At 38.4% G+C, this 25,459-nt stretch overlaps 3 protein-coding genes and 1 non-coding gene across 5 annotated transcripts in view; 2 read left to right on the top strand and 2 right to left on the bottom strand.

Moving 5' to 3' along the window:
• The window catches only part of LOC136240113 (YLP motif-containing protein 1-like), a 28,078-nt gene extending 27,244 nt beyond the window's left edge, over positions 1 to 834 (bottom strand). For both annotated transcript variants that reach the window (XM_066030962.1, XM_066030964.1), the window contains exon 1: positions 713 to 834. The gene's annotated coding sequence lies outside the window, so the exon portion shown is untranslated. The remainder of the gene's footprint in view (positions 1 to 712) is intronic.
• Positions 740 to 9,395, top strand: LOC136240114 (pre-mRNA-splicing factor RBM22-like). The gene is made up of 10 exons (XM_066030965.1): positions 740 to 896; positions 1,388 to 1,441; positions 4,138 to 4,167; positions 5,982 to 6,114; positions 6,232 to 6,332; positions 7,259 to 7,337; positions 8,077 to 8,170; positions 8,239 to 8,439; positions 8,847 to 9,076; positions 9,211 to 9,395. The coding sequence occupies exons 1-10, from the start codon at positions 843 to 845 to the stop codon at positions 9,303 to 9,305; spliced, it is 1,071 nt and encodes a 356-aa protein (XP_065887037.1). The 5' UTR covers positions 740 to 842; the 3' UTR covers positions 9,306 to 9,395.
• On the top strand, positions 7,878 to 7,950 carry Trnaf-gaa (transfer RNA phenylalanine (anticodon GAA)). Its single transcript has one exon. It is a non-coding gene; the product is annotated as a tRNA-Phe (tRNA).
• A 939-nt stretch (positions 9,396 to 10,334) lies between the features above and the next one.
• On the bottom strand, positions 10,335 to 25,026 carry LOC136240077 (ras-related GTP-binding protein A-like). Its single transcript, XM_066030920.1, has 9 exons — positions 24,921 to 25,026; positions 21,507 to 21,606; positions 19,262 to 19,328; positions 18,519 to 18,741; positions 18,369 to 18,464; positions 18,203 to 18,325; positions 17,969 to 18,060; positions 17,804 to 17,919; positions 10,335 to 10,543 (listed from the first exon to the last, which is right to left on the bottom strand). The coding sequence occupies exons 1-9, from the start codon at positions 24,930 to 24,932 to the stop codon at positions 10,452 to 10,454; spliced, it is 921 nt and encodes a 306-aa protein (XP_065886992.1). The 5' UTR covers positions 24,933 to 25,026; the 3' UTR covers positions 10,335 to 10,451.
• Between the last annotated feature and the right edge of the window lie 433 nt (positions 25,027 to 25,459).

The raw sequence follows: 25,459 nt of genomic DNA on the forward strand, positions 1-25,459 counted from the left end.
CCCAAGTCAGACCGGTTGCTATTATTACAAGTGCTGAACAGTTTCACCACATCGTAATGAGTGCACATAATTATTTTTAGCTCTGTATAGCAGTTACTTTCCGTAAGCGAAGTGAAATAATGGCTACATGACGGTAGTTGCTGTGGGGGTTTTCCTGGCTTTGTGAAAATGAGTCTAGCGCGATACATGCTACACTAATGAAAATTTCATACCTTTGAAAGTGCAAATAAAATATGAATGAAGTGAACAAGATATCTGTTTTCGAGAAAACTCTGGGCAAACTTGACGTAAATGTATTGTGCCTATTGAAAATGCTGCTGTGCCCCATAAATGTCATCACATGACCATACCGAGCCCGTATCTATAAAATGTAGTGTTTCCAATCCATTATGTATTCTAGTATCTATGCTTACACACAGTGACAATGGGGAGCAAGCTGCAACAGACTTTTAGTCTACATGTGGAAATTGTCATAAAACAAATTGCTACTCAGCACGCCACTAAACCATCATATAGTTTTGTTCAAACGAAGTTAGACTATAAGGATTGTTATACACTGGATTCTAATATTTTCGTCACTGGAGTACAAGATAAACTCCTGCCTCGACTCCTGCCTCCAAACCAGAGCGCGTGACCTAACTGTCACACAACATGCAGCAAAAGGCAAAAAGTATCAACTTCAGAACATTAATACATAATTATTACTACTTACAGCCACTCCACTAAATCACTTGCCGAAGAATTTTCGAGACAAGAAAATCGTCAGTTCAATTTCTATCCGCCTTATTAACGCGCATCACAACGTTGACGTTGTAGTGGGCATTAATTGGGTTGAAAAACCAATGGCGATTTCTAAATCAGCAAATACGTACAACAGGCAAAACTGGGAAGAATCGGTGAGTTTTAGAAGGTTGTGACAGGTAGTGACTATAAATATAGACTTAACCAGACAAGCACAATACACTTTTCGAGACACTTTTAATACTAGAATATGTATTTGATTGTACCATTTGGGGTTTTCACCCCCTGGGCAAACCAGCTGAGCTGACTGCCCAGTACCTAATCTTAAATCTAGAAGACGTGTACATACTTCTCCAGACTATCAACTTGTACATCCTTGTCAGTCTTCATATTATACATAGCGTACTTTATCTGTAAATCCTATGTTTGTAACTAGCTGGACACTTTTAGTGTCGTATGTAGACCACTGGAGGTTAGCTTGATAGTACTACTCGATATTTACCAATCACCCCAGCCCTACTTTACAGATGCTGCTTATATAGCATAGAATTTATCATAAACCGATTTACAAATGTATCTTGCAACTGCCCATAACCATTGTGTGTGTATCAGTGTATGTACAGAGTCAACTTTCTTCATAATGTAGGATTTTCCTATTTTGTGTCAAACATGTCTTGGAGACAATCCATATGTCCGAATGGTAAGAATTGCACAATAATGTTATAGCACAGTACATACATATACATAAAGTTGTATAATGTATACAGTATAATTATGCTGAGCTAAGTATCATACAGTTGCTGTCAGACCTTCAGTACTGGCCACTGTAAAGCGTCAATATTAATAATAGTATGACTAGGGACCACAAAGGTTGGGGGGAACATTGCCCCAAAACCAGTCTCACTTTCCCTGCAGACGGTGATGAAGCAGTACAGCATTAACAAGAGTTAATAACACTATTATTAACTCTTGGTATCAGGTAAAACTAAGCCTAAACAGGCCTTCAGATCCACCCGAAATGCTTTCAGCATGTTGCTATGAAATGGAATTTTCTAGTGACTGACTGACTGATGCCTTCAGACAAGCGTAACTCAATAACAGCTAAGGCTATATATGGGCTTGAATTTTTTACTGTTTGACATTGCTTCAACCGGACACGTGTCTTTAGCATAGTACATACAGTACAATGCATTCTTCATAGACTTACCAGTATCCTCCTTTGTGTCCCATTCACAACAGCGAAAGGTTTCGATTTGACAGTAGTGTGTGATGGCTTCCCTTTGTAATGGAAATTATTCATGTATTTTTCATATTGGCTACTTTGATTGCAGAGGTGCTTTTTGAACAGTTCTTGATTTGTAATGCTGTGTAATGGGTTGAACATAGCTGACAACGAAGCATAATGGATGCTTCACTTTTTCAGACGATAATTGATGGCTGAGACGTGTGGCGCCATTTCTTTCTTTTGATGCAGTATGCGTGGGTTCACCAGTCATAATTTTATTTTACAAAAAAAGTTAAACTAGTACACAAAAATAAATTAGAATTTCGACTAGAGTAGGGATCATAGCACACCAATAAAAAGTACTGAAACAAGCTGGAGTAGTGCACGATGTTAAATCGCAGTAAAACAATAAGAAGTGTTACAGCATATCATTATTACTGTGCTCAAGATACCATAACAGAAATGCACAGTAGTGATATAACGCTTCTTTATTGTTTTACTGTGGTTTAATATCGTGCACTACTCCAGCTTGTTTCAGTCTTTTTATCGATGTGCTATGGTCCCTACTGAAAATTCCATTTTTGTGTGTGTACTTGTTTACATAATACAACATGGTATAATTGTGATAAAGTAATATAAATTAAGGAATGGGTGTACATGTATATATATTGAAGAATAAATACATGACCGATGAGAGAGCTACAGCTACATCATACTCTTGTAACCACCATGAACACCATATAGTCAAACTTGCGTTCCATAGCCTTTTTTACAATATATAATTACAAATAGTGTTTATTCTTTGTAACCTCTTCTTATATATGTATAGTGCTTGCATGCATATTTTCAATATCATGGGCTATACCAAAAGTGTATAATTTATAATTACAAGTACACAGAAAAATTTGTAATTTTCAACTAGAGTAGGGACCATAACACATCAATAAAAAGTACTGAAACAAGCTGGATTAGTGCACGATATTAAATCACAGTAAAACAATAAGAAGTGTTATATCCCTACTGTGCATTTCCATTATGGTATCTTGAGCACAGTAGGGATGCACTTATTATTGTTTTACTGTGATTTAATATCGTACACTAATCCAGCTTGTTTCAGTGCTTTTTATCGATGTGTTATGGTCCCTACTCGAAAATTCTGTGTACTTGTTTGTTAACTTTTTTTGTAAATAGTTATTATGACTGGTGAACCCACGCATACCGCATCTGAAATGGTGCCGTGCGTCACAATTATTGTCTGAAAAGTGAAGTATCCATTTTGCTTCATTGTCAGCTATCCGTTACGCAGCATTTCGAATCAAGAACTGTTCGAAAAGCACCTCTGCAAACCACACATACTGAAAGAAATGGTGCCGCGCACCCCAGTTATATCAATTATCGTCTGAAAAGTGAAGTATCCATTATGCTTCGTTGTCGGCTATGTTCAACCTGTTACACAACAGTACGAATCAAGAACTGTTTGAAAAGCACCTCTGCTATCAAAATAGCCGCTATGAAAAATACGGACAATTTCTGTTACGAAGGGAAGCCATCACATGCTATCGCCAAATCGACACTTCGCTGTCAGCAAAGATGAATGGGAGACAAAGAAGGACACTGGCCCCTGTAAGTCCATGAAGAATGCATTGTACGTACTGCGGTATGCCAAAAGGCACCTGTTGGGCCGAAGCGATGTCAAACAGTGAAAAATCAAGCCCGTAGCTTTAGCTGTTATCGAGTTACGCTTGTCTGAAGACATCAGTCAGTTACTTGCTTACTCAGTCAATCAGTAGAAAATTCCATTAAATAAATTAATTTTAAAATTCCGTAGCAACTTGTTGAAAGCATTTCGGGTTGCTCTGAAAGCTTGTTTGGGCTTAGTCCAATACTGCCTCATCGTCATCAGGGGAAATTGAGGCTGTTTTTTGGGTGATATTATTTCGTGGGCCACGCCTACTCCTTTGTGGTCCCTACTATACAGTACTATAGTACTGTATGATGTAAATTTGGTATTTATGCAGGAGTTTGGTATGTCTACATATGTCCAGTAATATATTTCTGTCACTTTGGAAATAAGTACGTACAATACTGCAATAATTATTGTACTGACTCTACACAGTGTATATGCACATATATTGTAAGTTGTGATTGCTGTACTTTTACTTTGTTATTAGCTGAAAGAAGTGTATGGATCAGAGTGTAAGGTATGCATGTATGTGTGTACAAAACACACATGTTGCAGACCATTCATATAGTACATACATAATACGTATGCTTTAAATACTGTACATACTAATATATGTACCTGTACAAAAAGTCCTATTAACAGCCTTCTACAAGCCTGTCAAAATAAAGTAGAACAGTAAAACTTGATTTTCTACCAACATCAAAGTATTTTTGTTTTAATTTTACACATTCCTTTTAGCACATCAAAGGAATTTTGAGCAAAGTAGAGAGATGCTGCACCGCTCTACTGTTCTGTAGAGAAGACTGCTTTCAATATTACATATACAATAAGAGTACTGTATCGTATACATTCCTGTGGTAGGATGGTCAGATAGTGCCATTGCAGGATGACAATGGTATTGTGGCAGGTGTACCGTAAGCAGCTACTATGGGCTTGTGTGGCAGCAGCCTGTGGCGTTTATACGGATTCTAGAGTGACTGACTAATCATCTTTCAATGGTATCATTCATTGTAACTTCTCTCAATGCATTATTTCTTGGCTTAAAACAACTCCTTTACACAGTTTCTCCTTCAAACGTGTCTTATCAACACCAACACTTGCATCAGTATATTCAGATACAAGCCGCGGCTCTTATCCGGGGGCAGCTCTTATGACAGTAATGGACAAATTTCATAATAATGAAAAAATTAACCGTTGCCTCTGGTAACCTAAATTTTACATTATTTGTAGGTGTCAATGTCTAAAGTCACCTCTCCAAGTTTTAAAAAGTATAGGTCATGAGATATATCACATTTTGAAGTTATAATTTTCCCATACGTTGTCAATGAGAGGGACAACAGTTGCCCCTTCTGGGCAATCACATAAATCATGGAATTCAAAAATGTCACATTGTATGACCTATATATACTCTATCCATTGGACAGATTATTGTTAACATTCACACCTACAAATTATGTAAAATTGAGATATAATTTTTTTGAATTTTTGGTATTTGCATACATTGAAATCCCTCAATTAAGTGATTGCCCAGAAGGGGCAACTGTTGCCCTCTCACATGGATATGTATGGGAAAACTACAAACTTCAAGATATCATATCTTATTGCTATCCTTTTAAAATTTGGAGAAGTTACTTTAGATATTGTCACCTACATATTATGCAAAATTCAGGTTGCTAGGGGTAACAGTTATTATTATATGTTATAAAGCCTTATTATGAAATTTGTCTAATATCCAGGGGCGGCCGTTGTATGAGCCATGGCTATTAACCGGTCAAATACGGTACTTTTGATTCACAGGCCTATCACAGTTGTCTATCCTGCAATTGGCTGCAAAATATTTTCTTACAGCTAGGCCTGGCACATATATACAGTATGTATATGTATTGCATTACTATGGTGATTTGAAATACAGGAATCTTTAAAGGCCTGTATCAGATCTATAAACATTTATGCTATATTAAAATTTCCACATAGCATTTGAGCATTTCACAGGCTTAATTGTTGCTGTTGTACACTATAGGCCTGTCTATACAATACAGCACATTTTAAAGCAGATAACAGGCCTGCCAGGGAGGGAGGCCTGTGGCATTGGCATGTAGTCACAGACCTGTGGCATTTGCACTTATGAGACTCAACAGTCAAGCTTGTGTATTTAGGTGATCCATGCAAGCCTGTAGCATGTATATAGTACATGAATCACTCACAATCTCACGGGACGATGTTGCATTTGCACGGTACAGTATCAGTGTGTACACAGTACTACAATACAAACAATTTCTTCACTTTATAAGTATAAGAATGAATAAATATGATCTTTGATGTGTATTTCAGATATGCAACCGACCCTTTACTGTTTTTCGTTGGTGTCCTGGTACTCGTATGAGGTACAAGAAGACTGAAATATGTCAAACTTGCTCTCGGTTGAAGAATGTATGTCAGACCTGTTTGTTTGATCTAGAATATGGTGGGTGTATTGCAGAGCTCATGCATGCATAGCAAAAGCTACCAGTGAATGTTACAATTATTAATTGATTCACTACTTAACTGCTTTTTGAAAAATATTTGTTTTGTTGATGTATAGGTTTACCTGTTCAAGTCAGAGATAAGGGTCTTCATATCAAGGACGATTTACCGCGCTCTGAAGTTAATCGAGAATACCTTACTCAAAACCTTGACAGTGGAGTATGTAATATAAATAAGATGTTAATACATGTATGTATATGTGCATTAAAAAATACTGTATTTGTGAACACCCCCTTGTGATGTGAACAACTTCACTGGCAGTTAGTTGGTCTTGACAATATACCACAGTTATATAGCCGTGCACTTCACACTGGAAAATATATCTGACAAGCTTTGATAACCCATTCCCTAGACCTCTGCAGAGTTGTAAAGTTTTTGTGGATTTTAAAGGATTCTCATTCCTTCTCTTGCAGGAAATATAAACATCTTGTAAAATAAATTTTGGGTAAATGCAACCAATAATAGAGAATTAACTCTATTAATTAGTTTGTACCTGTGTATTGGTTCACACTGATTAATTCAACAAGTCCCAGGGATATGTTCAGATGTGTCTGTGTTGTGCGAGGTACGGTGAAATCTGCAAACTGACTGCTGGCAGACTGAATTTTAAGTTTTCATAACTTTGCTATACTATCTAAATAGATGCATAGAATTATGGAAATTTCATTCATTTCTTGTAGATTTCACAATCATAGAAAAATTATGCTGGAGGCTATTATACAGCTTCACAAGATTTTAGACCTATCCACTGTATGGTAAAAGAATATTGACTAGGTTTCAGGCCGGAAACACCTTTCACTCAGTACCAATATATGGACATATTAATGTGCTGTATCTTTCACTCTGTTATACATATGTACAACACAATTATACAGTACACTAGGAGTTCATAATATTTGTGGGGGGCCCTCCTCAAATACAGCTGTATTTATGAACTCTTGCTACACTGTAAGGCTAGTTTTGAAATGCCAGATGTGTTGTACATGCATGGGTATTGATTGGGTGAAAGCTAGGTGTTTCTGGATTGGTGCTCCCTGTAAATAGATTATTATGATTATTATTCATCTTGTTGTTGTACCCAATAGTCTGGTAGTAATCGTGCTGAGCCACTTGGGGCTATCGGTAAAGCTGCACCCCCAAGCAATGATATTCTTAGAAGATTTGGTAAGTGAATTATGTGATGTCACATATATATCCCTAAAAATTCTTAGTAATAATACACTTTTACATTTTTGTCAAAATAAAATGACCATGCATGCATCTTTTCCTGTTGCCTAGTTTCATTGTTGTCACCAGCTTTATGGATTGTATCAAGAGTTCATACTATAAAAAGAGAGGTTATATTATGAACTCTTGATTATATGGTTTATGGTTACAACAACCTTTCATCAGAACATTGTGTATGTGCACTTTGTGTTTGTTTAATTGTACATATTACAGTACCTATCGACAACAACCTCTGAGCAATGAGACTTTGTTTTACAATACTTTAGTAATCCTACCAAGTGGAATAACTCCATAATCTGCCAACAATTAGAATGCTGTTATTGGCCAAGTTATATCTGCATTTCACAACTGTAAAAATTCATCACTAATGATCTCTAATACTCTGATTTACAGTGGTGTAATTCTGCAGTTTTTGTTGAATATCATTGCATTTAAATTCAGAAACAAATTGGTAACAAATCATGCATTTGGTGTGTAGCTGATATAGCTCAGTTGGGAGAGCGTTAGACTGAAGATCTAAAGGTCCCTGGTTTAATCCTGGGTTTCAGCATATCGGTGTTTTTTTTTTCCTTTTTGTGGATTTGCACTACTTTCTTAACTTTCTGCTAGGCATATGTACAATTGTGCATATTTTCATTCAGATTGTGTTTATTTATTGTTCATACAATTTTTGTAGCAAGGACTACTCCTTACTATAAACGTAACAGACCACACATATGTTCATTTTGGGTTAAAGGAGAATGTAAAAGAGGAGAAGAGTGCCCATACAGGTCTGTCTTATACCGTACAGAGCAAATCTATAGTAATTGAAAAATCCACTGGGTTTATTTTATTATAGACATGAAATGCCCACTGATCCAGATGATCCACTGTCCAACCAAAACATGAAGGATCGCTACTATGGTGTAGATGATCCTGTAGCAGAAAAATTGTTACAGCAAATTGAAAGTGCTCCAAAGTTGCCACCGCCTTCAGACAAAACTATCACTTCACTCTATGTTGGAGGATTGGATGGAATAGTGACTGAACAAGATCTTAAGTATGCGTGTGTACAATATGTATACCTATAGGGTTTTGCGGAGTTCTTGTAACTTTAAATTTTAAGTGCATGCACACTTGAATCGAGAAAACAATCTGCGGTTCAAATATTGCTTACTTTTCTAACACTTTAGTAATCACACAACTGTTTTGAATAATGGTGGCTATCCAGGACGTCGAATTATACAAAATAGGGGTGCTTTCAGACTATTTAACATAGCCATTGCGATGAATATACGCATGCGCTAAAATTTTCCGCGTGCAATAACTCCACAAAACCCTGTAATGAGATAATCAAATGAGTGAACAAATGTACTGATTGATAGGAAATAAATAAGAACACTATAGAACTATTATACTAACTTTACTAACACATGTACTGTTATTTGTTTCGTTATTGCCTTACAGATCTCACTTTTACCAGTTTGGAGAAATTCAAAGCGTAACTTTGGTGTCAAAACAAAATTGTGCCTTTGTAAATTTTGCCTCAAGAAGTGCCGCTGAAGCTGCTGCTGAAAAGTCTGCCAACAAACTGACCATACGTGGACAAAGATTAAAAGTGTTATGGGGGAAATCAATGTCTGCTTTTGAGAAGAGCATTACAGTGCAACCAACACAGCCTCAAGACTATGTAGAAGGTATGGTAATGGACTTTATTGCCTGCTTTTATTGTAGTCGAGTATGAAGTCATGTAATGCTTGAGAACACTAAGTTTCATAAACTTCCCTACCCATCAAATGCTGATTATTTATGTGTGCTATTCTTCGTGTAGCAATACCTCTTCCTCCGGGTGCAGACAATACAGGCCCCCACTTTTATCCTTCACAAGATCCACAGAGAATGGGAACCACTGCATACAAACTATAGTGTTCTTGTAGTACATTACATGTACATATAGTACAGTTTATTGTGTTATGTAGTATATTATATGCAATATGAAAATACGTTTCTAGCAAATTGCATACTTCTACGAATGAGTCCATGTGTTATGTTAACCATACACTTAGTCTGTCTCTAGGGCTTTTAACCTTCTCACAAGCCCCTATTAGATTAGCACTTATGATGTAATTTTTTGCTGGGAATTAAGAAGTGCATAAGTTTAGAAATGTTAGGAAGTTCCAGACCTCATTCTTTGGAAAATTGCAGTGCACAACTGGAGCCTACAATTTCTTGTTTTGCAGTCATTTGTCATTTCAAAATTCTGTCTTCCTACAGGCTTTTGCTGTCTCACTTAATTTTAGGTTATTAACATATATGTAACAGCAAATTCATTGATTACTTGTGTCACTGCACATGAGTATGTCAATTGTATTTAATTTCTGCAGTACCATGAGTCTATTGATTCTTTAGGCCTCATAATATTCCAGTAAGGTTTCATGTTGTGATTGGTCTGGGAATGAGTGATTTGCTTGAGTAATTAAGTTATATTGGGTACCCTGTATTTTGTGTATCGGTATAATTATAACATGTACAGTTTGTGTAGAAATTTTACACTTGTGTGCACCATACACCACACTCTCAACATTGCTACTACTGTACTGCTGAAACTCAGTATCAATTGTAGTACAAAGAGTTATATAATAGCCTCTATATCATTATCCAATTTGAAATTTAAAGAATATAAACATTCATTTCCACATTGGACTGTCTATTGTGGAAAACTAACAATGGCTTTTGGAATGTTCATATTGATGCATCAGTACTCATCAATTTTTCTATCCAATACATATACAAGAACATCTTTATTAATTTTGTCTGTTATATGTCCCTCCTGATGCTTACAAATGAGACCAATGTGACTGACTTGCATAGTTTCACGTAACTTCCAGAGCCTTATACTGTATATACGCTGTATAAAATTGTAGTATACAAAGTAAAATTTCACAAGCAGTTAAATGATTTGTAAAAAACAAAATTATTTTTAAGCAAAAAAATCATTACATTACATATGCACAGTGCACGTGCCCAATTGAAAGTACTAAGTACCATTATGAATGTTTCAAACACACATTATTATTTTCTGTTTATCTGTGGACTGTCAACTTTTTCAAGTCTTTCAAAGTAAGATCTTGCATTTCTTATGTTAATCGTTGTTGCAGCAGAAGCTATAGAAAATAAAGCATTACATACTTTACACTACAATCAAGCTAAAATTAATAGTGAACGTTACAAACTCTTGGAACTTACACTATTAGCAGAGAAAACCTGGCACAATTAATTCATTTAAAAGTTAAGTAGAGCTCCAGTGATAAAAGTAATGAAACAAAATAGATGAGTGATTGAGGTAGCTCTTACAACATAGCTATGTGTGAAATGCTCTACACCTGAGATTACCCGCATAGCTACAGTATGTATATCCACCATGCATCTTGTTTCACTATTTTCTATAACTGGAACTTTACTTCATTTTTAAACTATTGCACTAGTTTTGCTATTGCACATATACACACACATACAGTGGAACCTTGATTATCCAAACTAATTGGGGGGAAAGGGTGTTCATATAATCGAATAGTACATAAAATCGAACTTCCATACATTTATATACAGAGCTTTGCTCAACTACTCTAATAAAGCACACACTTGTTAACAAAATACCCTAATTGAGCAGTCAATTCGGTTAATTGGTGTTCAGATAATCAAGGTTCCCACTGTGGCTGTGACTGCTTTATTAGAGTATCTCACTGCTTTTGAGTATCTCATTCTTGAGATAGATGAAGGGATGCACAGGTGTAGTTGCCATCTCTCGTTCTCCACAGTAAACGGTAGATCAATAAATCTGTACTAAGGGCATGGCTATGCCATGCGATCACTTTATATGCACAACTAAATGTATATTAACTGACTGACTGATGCCTCCAGCCAAGGATATAACTTGACAATGGATACCACTACAGGCTTGATTTCTTCACTGTTCGACATCACTTCATCTTGAGACATGTCTTTTTGCCAATTGCAGAGTGTACAATGCACACATTATGGTTGTTTTCCAGTTCTTTTTGCTGACAATGCAAGGTGTCAATTTGTGGTAGTGCAATACGGCTTCCCTGTGGCTGTTCTGACTGTAGCTGTCCCGTATTTTCCATAGCAACACTTCTTGTCCAGTTCTTCATTTACAATACTGTGTAATGGACGGAACATACTAGCTCAAAACAATAAAGCATAATGACCACTTCACTTTTCAGTAATTGACTGCTAGGGGGACTAGGCGCTCAGACACAATATTTATTTTATGGCATGGCTGGTGCCATTTTTTCTTTTGATGAGGTATGTGTATTGTAGGGATACTGTTCTAATTAGAGCACTTGTGTATCACGTGTGATGTGTCTTTTGTTAATGATGTTGATTAGTTCTCACATGGTGCTGCGAGCTACTGCAGAACCCTAGATAGTAGTGACTTTAATACTATCCTAACCCGCCAACTGGTTCCCTGGTGCCAGCAAGAGGCACCCAGAAAGGTTACGTGTTACTTGTCTAAGTGTTGTTTTTGCCGCCATTTCTCCCTAGTAGATACCGGACCTGCTCACCCGTCACCCAGAACCATGACGACATATACTTTCCGCCAAGGAGACCTCCTGAATTTGGACCTACAGGTGGACCGTGGATCCAATTTTGCAGCATGGAAGCTACAGTGGGACTCCTACTGCAGTTTGTCTGGACTCGCCGACCAAGACGCAGCCAAACAGGTACAAGCATTCATCTTTGCTTTTCCCGTGACACCTTGTCAGTTGTTCAAAACCTTGGTTTAACTGACGAAGAAAGAGCGGGTGTTGCCTCTATAATTAGCGCCATCAAACGATACATAGATGGCCACGTAAACGAAACGGTAGAGCGAAGGAACTTTCGCAGACGCGCCCAACAAGTTGGCGAATCGTTTGATGATTTCCTTGTGTCCCTCCATGAGCTGGTGAAAACATGCAACTTCTGCTCCGACGCCTGTACTCAGAAGAACATCAGGGACCAAATCATCGAAGGCCTATTAGACGCAGATACAGTGGAGGATCTCTTGCAAGAGACCAACCTTACATTGGCTACAGCTGTGCACAAATGTCAAGCACAGGAAGCTGCAAAGAAGCAGCGTGCTAAGTTACATAATCCAGAATCAATAGCTGCACTTCGAAAACCACAAAACCGGAAATCTTATTCCTCAACATCTACATGTCAAGGATGTGGTGCTGTATCCCATCCAGCTGGCCGGACCCAATGCCCAGCCTGTAGCCAGATTTGCTTCAATTGCCAAAAAGTTGGCCATTTCGCCAAAGTCTGTCGGAGTAAGCCATCTAGGCAGCATGCTCCCTTTACTAATACAGAACAGCGTACACCACATGCAGGACACCGTAGCCTCTCTGCTACTACTGACGACCCAACTCACTCTACAATAGACAACATTCAACATGTAGCCTCCTCTGACCCAGCACCAGTAGTCAATCTAGATGTCATCTCTGCAAATGGCTCCTGCAACACCAAAGTCCTCCCTGACTCTGGTGACAACATCTCAGCAGCTGGAAAAGCAATACTGTCCACCCTTAATGAACGGATTAACACTCTCCTGCCTTCAACAGTCATCCTCAAAGCAGTCAACGGAGCCAAGATGTTTCCATTAGGAAGACTGCCAGTCACATTCCGCCTTGGCAGTACAGAATATCATGATGACTTGCATATCTACCCTGACATTCATGGTACCATCCTCTCCTGGAAGGTATGTAAAGCTCTTCGAATCTTACCTCCGTGTTACCCAAACCCCATGTCAACTCCGACAGTACATGAAATCACTTTACCACGTACTCCTAGTAATGTCATAGTTCCCATCACTTTCCAGCAAGCAATGTTAGCATATCCCACTGTCTTTGATGGACAGATAAGGAGCATGGAGGGGAACAATTCCACATCTTCCTAACTGATGATGTTAAGCCATTCCGTGTCAGCACTCCTCGATCTATACCATTCGTGTATAGAGACAAGTTGAAGGCAGAACTGGATCTCTTAGAATCCCAGCACATTATAGCACCAGTAACTGCTGCAACTGAATGGTGTGCTCCAATCGTAGTCACTCCGAAAAAGAATACAGATCGGATTAGAATGTGCGTTGACCTCTCGCATCTTAATCGGTTTGTAAGACGAGAGCAATACCAATCATCCACTCCAGCCCAAGCAGTGGCAGATATTGCAGCCACTAAGGCTAAATTCTTCACTGTTCTGGATGCCATGAAAGGTTACCACCAATGCCCTTTAGACCCAGACAGCCAACTCCTTACGACCTTCATCACGCCCTTTGGCCGATTTAAGTACTTGCGAGCCCCTTATGGTATCTGTTCAATATCGGAACATTATGATCGCCGTATGACTGAGGCATTTGTAGGCCTGACAGGCTTCCGTCGAGTAGTCGATGACATCATTATTTATGATGACAATGAACTTCAACATGTCACTCATGTCAGACAGTTTCTCCAACGCTGTGCAGACAAACACATAGCATTGAATCCAGAGAAGTGCAAATTTAGTCAAAACAAGGTGACTTTTGCTGGATTTTCCTTATCAGCAGACGGATACCAGGTCGATCACTCCATCACCGAGGCCATCACAAAATTCCCTACCCCCACCAACAGAACTGATTTGCGATCATTCTTTGGCTTAGTCAATCAACTCTCCTCCAGCACTAACACCATAGCACCTTTACTAACACCATTACGTCCGCTTCTCAGCACTAAGAATGATTTCCTCTGGTCACTTGACCACCAGCAAGCTTTCACTATTCTTAAAAATTCTCTCATCATTGCACCAGTTCTCTCCTACTTTGATGTTAACAAGCCCACCCGTCTGTGTACAGACGCCAGTCGCCATGGCCTGGGATTTATATTCCAGCAAAACACAGCAGGCACCTGGAACCTCATCCAGGCAGGGTCACGATTCCTCACTGACACTGAATCTCGTTATGCAGTTATTGAGCTTGAAATGCTAGCTGTATGTTGGGCCGTCTCTAAATGCAAGCTGTTTCTCACAGGGTTACAACATTTCACCATCATTACGGACCACAACCCTTTAATCCCCATTCCCAACAATCATCGCCTCGATGAAATTGAAAACCCACGCCTTCAAAGACTGAAAACACGACTGATGGCATATAATTTCACTGCACAGTGGGTTAAGGGTGCTAACAACAATGCCCCAGATGCTCTTTCACGTCACCCCGTCTGTGATCCTCAGCCAACTGAAACACTTGCTGAAATAGACATCCATAACAATCCTGAGATTTCTTTCACTGAACTTCGCGCCATCACTGACACACAATCTGAAAGCCTACGCTTGCAAGAACTACGCAAGCATGCTGAACAAGACGAGGAATATCAGCTGCTGCAAACCTTTATATTAAATGGTTTCCCCAAGCACCGTAAACAGCTACCTGAATCCTGCAGACGATACTGGAATATTCACCAGCAGTTAACTGTAGATGATGACCTCATTGTATATGGATGTAGACTCCTTATCCCGTCACGTACGCGTCACCAAGTGCTTACAAACTTACATGAGGCCCACCAAGGAGCACTGCGAACCAAACAACGTGCCCGTTTGACCATCTACTGGCCGGGTCTAGATAATGATATCGATAATATCATACTCAACTGCCAACAGTGTCAAGACCATTTACCATCCAACAACAAGGAACCCATCATCCAGAAACCACGACCCTCTCAACCATTTCAGGAAGTTGCCGTGGACCTATGCTCGTATGCTGGCCAAGATTATCTGGTTATGGTTGATTGTCACACTGACTGGCCTGACATTATTCCTATGACACGTAACACCACCACATCTCAAATCACCACAGCGCTGAAACAATCATTCTGCAGGACTGCTATTCCAGACATTGTTTGGTCCGATGGTGGACCACAATTCACCTCTCATAAATTCACCCAATTTGCACTGCAATGGGGGTTTCGTCACAACACCTCATCTCCGCACTACCCCCAAAGTAACGGAAAGGTTGAATCAACCGTCAAATCGATGAAAAAGATTATTTATACCTCCTGGAACGGTTGCTCTCTGGACCACAACAAGTTCTGTCGCGCTATTCTTCAATACAGAAATACTCCTTCACGCAAGGACGGGTTATCCCCAGCCCAAAAGCTTTATGGCCATCCTGTCCAGGACACCTTACCTGCACATAGACGCTCATTTTCACAAGAGTGGCAGCGTAAAGCTGAAGCAGCTGAGCAGCAAGCAGAAGCCACGCAGCAATCCTCTGCAACGTATTACAATCTACATGCTCATCCCCTTACAGAGATAGAAATTGGCTCCAATGTTGTTGTCCAAAACCCCCGTACCAAACTTTGGGATATTTATGGCATTATCACAGCTATATCACCTAACCGCAAATATTACATCAAAACGTCCAGCGGCAGGGTGTTGGTACGAAACCGCCGCTTTATACGCAGAAGAGTTCCTCTGTCTATGCCAACATGTATTACAGTGCCAGATTCCCCTGCTGGCCCAGGCAACCCAAGAACTCCACCGTTCAACACGGATCAGGCAACCACCCAATCGTCTGATTGAAGACCCCACCTGGAACTGACTTTTCAAATTTTACAATTATTGTAATTTTTTTTTTGTTAATTAGCATTTGTGATTTTGTAATTAGATAATCTCACACTCCCAAATGCTTAGGGGGAGGTGTAGGATACTGTTCTAATTAGAGCACTTGTGTATCACGTGTGATGTGTCTTTTGTTAATGATGTTGATTAGTTCTCACATGTATAGATAGATTCATTAGTCATAATTATGTTATAAAAAATGAAACAAAGAATTTAATTTGGATTAGGGATCAAAGAAAGAAAAAAACAAAACAAAGTAGTGGTTGTCTATTACCTGCAGATATACAATTAATCCCTAATTGAGTCATGGTTGAAGTATAGGGATTAACTTAAACCTGCATGTAATTTTTAGTAACAATGCACTGAATACACATACACCAATAAATCGGCTTTTACACATGGCCTCAAACAAACTAAATGCTGTAGTTGTTGAACCAATAACTCTACGCAATTTGTACCATTACATGTATATTTGTGATGTACATAATAAAGAACAAAATGATACCTAAGGATTTACCCTTCAATAAAAGTATGGGGCCAAAACTTGCCAAGAAAAAACATGCATGCAATTAAAACACACATTCCAATACATATCTTCAGAAAATCAATCATAACTCCTTCTCATTGTATCAAGCTGAAATAAACACTATAAGCTTTGCCATTCATTGGAGAATCACAACATATACGTACATGTAAAGCTCACGTGAGTCAGACACTTATAAAAATGGCTGTCAGACCATGTGTTCATGAAGTAGGGGAAACCCGACATTGATATTCGGTTCATCATAACAAGTAAGTGAATGTTGTTACAATGATTATTCTCATTGCATTGTGTACATAAGTAGCCCAAAGAATACCGTATAGCGGAAAATTTTGGCGGGAGAAAATTTTGGCGAATTTGGCGAGCGTGCATTGATTCGCCAAAATTTTACATGCCATTTTTCTAAACACTGAAAGTGTAGTAGACGCTGTTCATTAGTGGGTGAATATTGTTACAGCGCGGTGAGTGTTTAGTCTTCCTATCCCATTGAATACAGTATGGTTTTAGACTACTAATAGCTCAGGCAGATGGGCAATTCAGCTCAAGCGATTCAGCTCAGTGCCCTCGCCTCGCTTGCCACGTGCGTCCCAGTGACTTAGCAAGCTAGTGCATGCTGTTTTAATTACAGCTAGCTCTCGAGCTAGCTATTTGCATAAGAGCGAGTCGATTCGAATGAGAGGTATTGAACTGTAGTAAGCTACGTCGCCTACGCAGTCAGATTAAAATTGCGTAGGCAAAGTAATGTCATACATTCGCCAAAATATTATTCGCCAATTTCTGCCAATGATCAATTCGCCAAAAATTTCTCCCGCCAATATTTTCCGCTATACGGTATACTTTCCAGTCATAAGCAGTTTTTGAACTAATGTAGTCATAAGCAGTTTTTGAACTAATGTAGTTAGACAAGCTTCATACACTACGGGTTTAGAAACCATCATTTATCCATTAGTAATAAAAATTATACGTATTTGGAGCTGTATAAAAAAAAAACACCGGCATATTGGCGTACGGGGATATAAGGGATAAATGTCCACTAAATGTCCAGCAGGTCCATTAGTATATTTGCAAGTATAGACAACCTCTCTTGCTTCACAATTTTTAGTGAAGTATGCACTCTAAGGATTACATGGTAAACTTCTGGATATACATACATGTAATTACATCCTTTCAATCACAATTCAGTGTTGGCCATATTCATACATATATTATATACTGTACATAATAGCAAACTCACACACATCAGGGTCTGACATTATAACCATGACGTAGGTATTTGGAGTAAGTAGATCAATAAAAGCAGAAAATGAGGCGTTTCTTACTTCCATGCTTTTAAACTGAGTTTGGAGTTTACTGTAGGAAACGATACATACATGTACATGTATTACAACAAATTGCAAACCTGCAACTTAATTTGAACTGCTTGATAATGTTACTGATCTTTTCAAATCTGTCTTGGTCTTTATGTTCTTTACGTAGCGCACTAGCTATTGCCTACAGAATAATATAATACATGTGTGAAATATATTATATACTGGTATGTATAAATGTCAGCTAAAGAAAAAAAATGGCCATTTAGAAATATGTTGAACATACAAGAAGTAATTACTACTTGGATGTCGATCTGTTCTCTTACCAAAAAGGTTGCCCGTTCAAAAAGTAAAACTTCATCAGCATCCAACACACCAGCAAAGCTATTCAGACTACTCTCCAGTTCAGTGATGTTCGGTATCAGTCGGTAAACAATCATTGACCACGCCTGTGAGCAGGTTGTAATAACATTAACAACTTTCCGCCCTCACCTTGTATAAAGTTTCATCCCAGATTGAGGTCTTGAAACAAGTGCACTCAAAATTCCGTGAGCACTTTTTCAATTCTGCAGATCTTTTTTCAAATATCTAAGCACAACCGAAGAGCAAACAATTTACATACAGGTATTATCAGTCACTAACCATGTTACGCTGATCATCTGGAATTAAATCCATCTTGTGAATTAGACAGAATATTTTGGCTTCAGGGGAATTTTGTGCCATCGCTTCCAAGCAATACTGATAATACTGCATATCCTTGTCCACCTCCTTACTCTCAATGTCAAACACATATATGAGCACCTCTACATTTTTAAATACACTGTCTCTGTGTGTTGTGAAGTACCCTTGCATGAAAGTCTCTTGGCTACAAAAAAAAGTGCAAAATACAGTCAACATCACATGAGCTAATTTGAATTTAGGAAAACCATCAATGTATGCACATCAATATAATTGTGAGATACACAAATTTAAAACATTTCAACCCAATATAAACTCATCTCTAGAAATCCACTTGTGAAAAGCAGCCTTAACAAACCAGTGGCAAATGTTGGTGTGGCTATCCAATCATGGTGAAAGTCAACTTCAATAGTGTGTGTGTATGCACACGCGTGTGCATGTGTGCGAAGATTGATGATTTTCAAAAATTTGGTCACATACACTGTATATGCCAATCATCTTTCTAAAAACATAAATCCTTATTATGTACCAGGAAGACAACTATTGTAGAGTGTACCATGGACCACAATAATTAACCATTGATAAAGCATCTGTTGATTCAGTTGTGAGTTACAGTACATGTAACCACACTGTCACATCGCACTGTCACATCGCACTGTCACATTGTACTGTCACATCACACCATACTGTACAGTATTACAACATACCCTCCACAGTCCCATAGGTTAAGTACCAGATTTCCAAGGAATCTAACATGAGAGTGCTCAACATCAACTGTATAAGTAAAAGAAATAACAATTTTTACAGTGCAAATGATATAAGGATACGTATGCACATATTGTACTTAGCGTGAACTACTGAAGTGCACTGTACAGTGTATTTTTCATATAGTACCAATTAGCCACATAAATGCACTGTAGCTGCCCATACAGTAGTACTAATACAGCATGTATTAGCCTCTTGACACACATCCTTGTGCTGTATATTCTATGCGCAGTGGATGTTTTAACTACTGTATAATATACAGTATACACATGACTGTATATGCATATTAGAGAAGAATTGCCACCAAATGACACAATTTTTGAACTATTATAATACCAGTTGATTGACTATACATTGTATACACAATTACTATTACATGATTTAAATTGGCACCTGCATACCGTATCATACAGTACGATAGTACTGTATAGTAGGGGTTGGTAAGAAATCATATGGTTTTGTGGATTTTCACACCTTAAAAAATGGCTTTGCAATAAGTTTTACCCGAAAAACCACCGGGAATGCATTAGTACTGTTATAATCATGCTGTACCTTGGGTAAATGAAGCGAAAAGTCAAATGTTTCGATGTACAGTGAGTTTTTAAAAAATTTGAAATTCACCTACATTTCGTCTGCCAGCAGCCTGCTTGCTGTAAGACCAGGTGTACGGCTCCAGAAATTTCAGACAGCCAAGGTAATGATGGCGGATTCACGAATCTGTTGTTCTGATTACGTTCTATCCACTGCACCTGTGCACCATGCTGTCCGCTTTCATCATTCATTCGCTTCTTTGTTCTTCTCGAATGATAATGAATAGTTGAAGTGCTTAATAGTTACAGCGCATGCCAGAACACAAACATGTGGTTTTAACGAAGTGTGAGTATGTGTGCGTAAGACCAGGTATAGTACCAAAGGAGTTGTCTCTAGCATTTATTAAGCTTAACACTGGGTAGTCGTTTTATATACTCTTAATTACCAGTTTAGCTTTTTGTGAGGTAGCTAGCTAATGTCTTTGAGGGGCGGATCCACCTCGGGATCCAGACTTCTAAAAGTGAGAGTTCCACTCTTAATGGTGGGCTCTCCAGTGATGTTTTACTGTAAAACATTTAGGCTATTAGAAATGCAGCAAAAGCCTTTAACAGTTGCTGTAATAGCTTTAAAAGACAAGACGATAATTATTTTTAGAGGGACTTATTGTGTACGAAGGTAAAAGACAGCTGCTTCAAGTGATATTTATACTATGTGGAAAACAAAAAGAGCATAATACAGCTAGCTAGCTAGACAAAAAAAGCAAACAAACTAGCCATTTAAAAAATTAAAATTTTAAAAGGAAGTAGGGATTGGTATAATATACATGCTACAAAAAGCAAGGAAACAAGCTCAAAAATGTCACAGCTGAAATGAGAAATGGTCCAGCAGTGAAAAGTAAGGAAACAAGATTAGACGACTACTTGCTAAAATGAGACACACTTTAATCCCTACTAGATTAGACGACTACTTGCTAAAATGAGACACACTTTAATCCCTACTTTTGGCTAATTTGATGGTCTCGTTTCAAGATGCTAGCCAATAGTAGGGATTAAAGTGTGTCTCATTTTAGCAAGTAGTCGTCTAATCTTGTTTCCTTACTTTTCACTGCTGGACCATCTCTCATTTGCAAGATTTGTATAAAGTTCGATGAATTTCAAGTAGTGTGTATTAATTTACACTAGCCATTTAAAAAAATTAAAAATTTTAAAAAGAAGTAGGGATTGGTATAATATACATGCTACAATAAGTAAGGAAACAAGCTCAAAAATGTTACAGCTGAAATGAGAATGGTCCAGCAGTAAAAAGTAAGGAAGCAAGATTAGACGACTACATAATTGTTAAAATGAGACACACTTTAATCCCTACTTTTGGCTAGCATAGCTGTAACATTTTTGAGCTTGTTTCCTTACTTTTTGTAGCATGTATACTATACCAACCCCTACTTCCTTTCAAAATTTTTAATTTTTTAAATAGCTAGTGTAAATTAACACTACTTGAAATTCATCGAACTTTATACAAATCTTTCATGAAATTTCCATGATGGTAAAAATCCATACTATGGTAGCATGAATTCTTATAAATATTAAATGAAATTTTATACCACGGCGAGGTTCTAGTAGTGGCATGCATGGTACAATATATCTGCTGTAAACTTACTGGTAGCTCCAAGTCTTCTTGTATCACGGGCTATGTAGTTAGCAAATATGATTGATCTCATACTGGTCTTGCCAGAACCACTACTGCCCATTAACAGGACCTACAGCATAAACAGTTTCAAAGGATGACATTCATTGGCCCAATCATACCTCCCAACAAATAAAAAGCAATTCTGCATGGCTAAAAAATAACTAGTCATACACAGCCAGGAATTGTACGAATTAGAAAGTATCATGATCAAACTGTGTACACTAGGTCTGTACTTTGTGTGCAAGGATCAAACCACTGAAGTGTGTACTGTATTTTATACAGAAAACATAGCACATGCAATTAACTGATTACATGTGTAATATTTTAAATTACCAAAGTGACCTTAGCTCTTTGCTCTATGACTTGACACAAAATTAGGTACAGCCAAAAATTAAAGCATTTTAGTCCACAAGATAAACAATCCAAACAAAGACCATCAGAAAGTACAATATACAATGATATGGTGCTGAGATATGATACAGCATCAACTTCACCTCATGCTGTATTAGTCCCTAGACACTGCCCATGCACCTGTACTCTATTTTCCATGCAACATCTTAAATAATATGTGTATGCTCTAAGCATTTCAAATTATATTGAGGTCACTGTAATCGCTATGATCTGCGACCACAGTCAGCAATTAGCTTATGTGATTAATAATGTAAATTTGCATAAAATGTGCATAATCTTCCATTTTTAAAGTCACAATTGTGTATGAGAATTTAATCAAGGGGTATCACTCCAATAGCCATTGTACTACAATCTGCAACTACAGTACACTCAAAGCAAAAGTACAAAGGTCAGTGATAAGCAAAAGACAACAGTCAAGCTACTTTCTCATGGACAAATGTTAAAAAGCCCTGAAATTGGTCAATAGTCGAGACAAAATTATATTAAGCCATTGTGTACAGTGTAACCTCCTACTTGTATTATGTATGTTTTAGGACCCATAAATTTTGGTCCAATGTTGAGGTCCTCCTGGTCAAAAACGAAGCGGATATTTAGTTTCACAGTGCTAATATTTATTTAGCCAGTCATTTGTTGCATAAACAATAGGAATTTGTCCCTATAGTTAAGAAACGCAGTCAGCGCCCCTAGGATTAGGAGCAGTGTCCTTACGATTAGGAACAGCGCTCCTACGATTAGGAACAGTGCTCTTATGATTAGGAAGATGTGCAACTACAGTGTAGGATTAGGGAATGGTTTTAGCAGTTAGGTTAGGGTTAGACTATAAGTATTTTATATTTGTAACATTTATATAGTACAAAAACAAGATGAGTAGCCAGCAAATACCGGTGGTACAGTGGAGGGCGTAGCACCCCAAATCTTGACGTCTGGGTTTGAATCCCAGTTGTGTCATCCTTTTTCTTCATTCGTGTCACAAAGTTTTCCTTTTTTTTTTAATTCCAATGACCAGCTAAATAAAGCCATTTAAAAAATGTGAGGTCAGGGGCAAAAAGTTTGTGAGCTATAACTTGTAGTTTTCCCAAGAGGTTTCACTGCTTCCTGATTGACTGATTTATACATATTATGGTTCAAGACAAATGTACAGGAAATAAATAAAGGGCCTACAGTAGATGCAGAGGCTTTAAAGCAGCTGGAGCCCTGACAAGGCTAACACACACACACGTCCAAACACACCATAGATTTATAAACCCCGGTTTATAATTCTATGCAACACACACACACACACACATACACACCATAGATAATATAGTACAAGTAGGGATTTGCAACAGTGACGTCACTACTCGTTGCGGGTGGACTTTGAGTGGCGATATCTCACCAACTATACTTTATTTCTTCTTGAATTTACCTTGACAGTTTCCTATTCACTATTAGATTAAGTGAGTGTTATCAAATCACGGCGGTTTGCATCCAAAACTTCTTCGCTATGGTTGCTCAGGAGTGGCACCAATCATTTTTGTGGCGCTATTACTAAAGATTGTGACAAGGTATGAGAATTTTTTAAGCAGCAACTAAGTCCCCAATGACTGAAGATTTGTATAAAGACTATATTTTGTGAAGCAAGGCTGATTCTGAGCCCATATAACCAAGACCCATCAAACCCGTAACGAGGATTGTCGATCCATACATAAAACTATTAGTTTCTACGGAAATGATGTCACTGTTGCGAATCCCTGTACTATATTATCTATGCACACACGCACCCACGCACTATAGATACTAGAATACATAATGGATTGGAAATGCAATACATTTTATGGTTACGGGCTCGATACGGTCACGTGATTTATGGCAACATTACCAAGTGTACAAACTACAGTTGTTCTTAACACTGAGACTACTATTACAGGTTTTATAAAGTGTTAAATTATTGCTAAAGGATTCAGCTATTTATTGGTTTGTGACTGAAGGTTAGTTGTTTCATACAACCAAAGGTGTGAAGGACAGAATGCGAAATTTGTGTTTAATAACTAGTGTGGGGGGTTTAGTGCATAGGGTGTATTACTTACAAAGTTCTAGAAGTGCTGAACAGTTTCGCCACATCGTAATGAATGCACATAATTATTTTTAGCACTGTACAGTAGTTAGTCTCCGTAAGCGAAGCAAAAGAATGCCTACATGACGGTAGTGGCTGTGGGGATTTTCCTGGCTTTGTGAAAACGGGTCTAGCGATACATGCTACACTAAAGAAAAGTTCATACCTTCAAGGGTGGTAAAAAAATATGAATGAAGTGAACAAGATACCTGTTTTCAAGAAAACTCTGGGCGAACTCGACAAAAATGTATTGTGCCTATTGAAAATGCTGCTGTGCTCCATAAATGTCATCACGTGACCGTACCAAGCCCGTAAAAGGTATTCCGTTTCCAATCCATTATGTATTCTAGTATGCACCCACACACACACACACACACACACACACACACACACACACACACACACACACACACACACACACACACACACACACACACACACACACACACACACACACACACACACACACACACACACACACACACACACACACACACACACACACACACACACACACACACACACACACACACACACACACACACACACACACACACACACACACACACACACACACACACACACACACACACACACACACACACACACACACACACACACACACACACACACACACACACACACACACACACACACACACACACACACACACACACACACACACACACACACACACACACACACACACACACACACACACACACAGTGTATATATAACAAATTGGTCTATGGGTCTAGTTTGTGAGGTCTCGGTTTGTGTCACGAGCGAGGAGGTCACGAGATGCAACGACTATATCAGCATGTTTATTGAAGACATGCTGATATCTAGAATCTTTACGGTCACAACAAAAAACACAAACCTTCTTTTTCATTGTGAATCCAAAACGGGAGATTGAGCAATAGGATGAACGGGGATACAAGTGTAAGGATTTATTTCTTTAGGCGCTTAATTTACGGATAAAAAGCGCGTTGCCATAATGATCATTCGCCCGTTCCTGTTGTTTTCGCAATCACTGGTGTTGTTACAAGCTGCCAGGGTAACAGCATTTTCTTTGAGAGGATATAAAACTAAAACGTCCCTGAAGCTTCGCTGCTCTGGTTGCCGATTTGTGAGGAAGAAGGGAGTATTAAGGGTGTTGTGCAGCAAGAAACCACGTCACAAACAACGCCAGGGATAACAAGTAAGACTGCAATGAATGGTACAAGGGCACACATGCACATACACACACATGCACAAATACACACGTGCTAATCAGTAGGATCAACCTACCTTCTGGTCCAATTCACACTTTTTCATCACTGCTTCATGACCATCTCCTGAATGACATATATTAGTGTTCATGTTTGTAACTTTGTTTTTATGAATGTGTATGTTTTCTTTATGTACTTGTTACTGTTC

The sequence above is a fragment of the Dysidea avara genome, chromosome 12 (assembly GCF_963678975.1).
Source record: "Dysidea avara chromosome 12, odDysAvar1.4, whole genome shotgun sequence".
Taxonomy (NCBI): Eukaryota; Metazoa; Porifera; class Demospongiae; order Dictyoceratida; family Dysideidae; genus Dysidea; species Dysidea avara.